The sequence below is a fragment of the Echiichthys vipera genome (genome assembly GCF_963691815.1).
Source record: "Echiichthys vipera genome assembly, chromosome: 3".
Lineage (NCBI taxonomy): Eukaryota > Metazoa > Chordata > Actinopteri > Perciformes > Trachinidae > Echiichthys > Echiichthys vipera.
In genome coordinates, this window is record NC_139828.1 from 28,858,970 (window position 1) to 28,862,047 (window position 3,078).

The window sequence follows — 3,078 nt, forward strand, 5'->3', positions numbered from 1 at the left end:
TAGGAACTTATCATTTCTGCAATATTGTGCAAAGCTGGCAATTCATTCAACTAAGTGCTGCAACCTAAGACCTTTGATCATTTTTAATGGTTCCAGGTCCACTAAGACTGAAATGTCTAACAAATACTAAATGGATTGCAATGAAATTTTTGAAGACATTCATAGTGCCCAGAGAATAAATCACATTAAATTAACGGATCCCCTGACTTTTCCTCTTGCATCACCAGCTGGTCAAAGTTTTCACTTACCCTGTGAAATTACTAGATAGACAAAATGTTCCCTACAGAATGATTCATTTGGTGATGCTCTGACTTTTCATCCAGTGCCATCATCAGGTCAAAATGTGTATTTGGTACACTAATAATTTGGTTCATGACCAGCGTACTTTGTCTTTAGTGCTAATTAGAAAATATTAGCATGCTAAGGCACTTACTTAAAGTGATGACCATGGTTAACATGAACGTTGACATTAACGTCAACATTTTAGCATTGTCATGTTGATATTAGCATTTAGCTCAAAGCACCACTGTGCCTAAATGCCTTACAGAGCTGCTAGCATGGCTGTAAACTCTTAGTCTTGTAGTTTTAAGATGATAAACATGGGCATATAACATTGAAAAGTGGAATGGTTCTACTATTACATAAAGATGTTGATGTCAGTGAGCTCAACAGCTACCTTTACCACTATTTAAGCTTTCCATCTTGGCAAAAGTCCTAGATTATTTGGTCAACTCACATGCCCTTATGGCCTTAACGAATGCCTGACAGCCAATTTGGTTTTCGTCTGCAGTTTCAGTAATAACATTGTCAGAAATTGTCTCCCTACTGGACAAAAACCAATCTTGTGCTGCTCTCTTTATTGACCCCTCAATCATAAAGTCCTTCTTAACAATCTACAGTCCACAGGTCTTTTATGATGTCACACAGCGCCTTGCTGTTGTGGCTGGTGGTACCAAATCAAGCCCTCTTGCTATCAGTTACGGGGTGCCACAGGGGTCTATCCTAGGTCCCATAACTATTGGCATTATACATAAATAACATTATTCTTCCCAATCAGTACATTTAACAGATGTTTTTATGCTGACGACACAATTGTTTTTGCCCCTGGTTCTTCTCCAACAATTTACTTAAAGCCTCAGTAGGTAAAAAGTAAAACAAGACTGAATTTTAATTAGATTGAGACATTTTCTTGCAGTTCCCCTTCTCCCCTCTCCATCCTGAGCCAGTAGGAAGGCTTTATCTCTGAAATGACCTGTTACTGTACAAAGTCTCAGACTAGATTTTCTAAAGCCTGAAAACAGAGCCAAAGGGAGGAGTCTAGCTTTCTCTAAGAACACCTGAATTAGAATATGAAGAAAGATTATGTGGATGTTTTTGCCCAATACCAAAAATAAACTGCCCACCCCAGGTTTAAGCAGTTAAACGTTACACAGTGCAGTAAGCTTTATCGCTAACAACACATTTCATACTATCACAGAGTTGGACGGACTTCCTTAATGACAAGAATAAATAATATTAACCTTAGATATAATGATGTACCACTAACCTTGGCAGAGCTGATACAATGCACACTTACAATGGGATGAATTACAAACAGTTTACAAACTAGAGAAAAACAGATCATGATATCTAAATGTGCTTAACACATAATAAAGACATCCCTGAAAGGATAACATTATTTTAGGATAGCCTCAGCAGCCTGACCTACATGCTTCTTTAATCCCACAGGAATATCTTGTTGACAGGAATCATTTGAATAGATCTAGTTATATGTTGGTTACTTTTGTGTGTATACCAACTGCATCTCCACACTGATTAATGCAAGTACGGTAAGTGTTTTTTTGTTTGTTCAAATGCAGGTTTGAGCCAGCTGTCCAGAGGCTGCGATGTCATCAAAAATACAAAGCTCCAGTAGCACAGCTCAGGCCAGGCGGATGGTGCGGCAGCTGAGGATTGAGGCTAGCATCGAGAGGATAAAGGTGCCTTTATAATCATAGCCATTCACGCCACTCTGAGTGTCCTACTTCTACTACGTGTATGTCAAGGTAGATCAGTGTGTGGACTGCTTTCTTTGCAGGTATCCAAGGCTTCATCGGACCTGATGCGCTACTGTGGAGAACATGCCAAGTACGATGCGCTGCTCATGGGCATCCCCGCTTCAGAAAACCCTTTCAAGGACAAGAAGCCTTGCACTGTTCTGTAGGGGGATGCCTGAACTCTCGCTGCTTTCCGTTTGATTTTTTTTATGTGAAAGAAAAGCTGATAGTAATACTGATCACAACGTATCTTACCTTCTCCACTGCCTGCTGCAGCTCAAGGAATGTATTCCTCTCTACCTTGCAGTCAGATAGCAGTTACACCATAGAGCAGGCAGAAGTCTCAAGCTGTGGCCCGAAGGGAGCTGTGCCAGGGATGGGAGGGTTCCCGACTCTTTAATTATCACAGCGTACGTAAACAAGGCCCCTTCTAGCATTGGTCCAATCAGATTTAGGCGTTCAGCTTTCACCTCTTACTTTCATCAGTCTTGCTGCAGGAAGCAGTTGTTGTAGTTTGTGTGCTGCTGATAATGAACACCCCAGATAATGATATCCTGTCGTCATTAACTGTGCTGTCCATCACACGGAGGTCTATTACCACTCATGCACATCTCCTGCATTATCTTTCAGTCACGACCATAAATAATAGTACCCTATGAATAGTTTCCAACTCTTAGCATGGACAAAGCATTAAAATTGTCTTCACGTAGATAAATCCAGAAACAAACAGTTCACTTGAAATGGATTTTTATTTTTATAATATTAAGAATTTTTTGGGCTTTTGTTAGGATACAGTATACTGTAGTTCAGTTACTGTATAGAATTTTGTGATAAATTGACACTGAATGTTTTGTTAATGTTCTTCTTCCTCTGAGCTAGTTGATTCCTGTTATGTGACACACTTCCAATACCTACTTCAATTGAATCCAATGCAAACCTATGTAATATGATGAATATTGTGACATGTTAACACCAGAGGGGCGGATTCTCTTGACAACACAGTGTGTCTGTCTTTGCTGTTATTTGCTTTGCATTTGCCTTA

The 3,078-nt window shown here is 39.8% G+C and overlaps 1 protein-coding gene across 1 annotated transcript; it reads left to right on the plus strand.

Moving 5' to 3' along the window:
• Positions 1 to 1,886: 1,886 nt before the first annotated feature.
• On the plus strand, positions 1,887 to 2,203 carry gng12b (guanine nucleotide binding protein (G protein), gamma 12b; the record flags this gene model as incomplete). Its single annotated transcript, XM_083911263.1, has 2 exons — positions 1,887 to 1,979; positions 2,078 to 2,203. 2 exons carry the CDS (start codon positions 1,887 to 1,889, stop codon positions 2,201 to 2,203), a joined length of 219 nt encoding a protein of 72 aa, XP_083767389.1.
• Between the last annotated feature and the right edge of the window lie 875 nt (positions 2,204 to 3,078).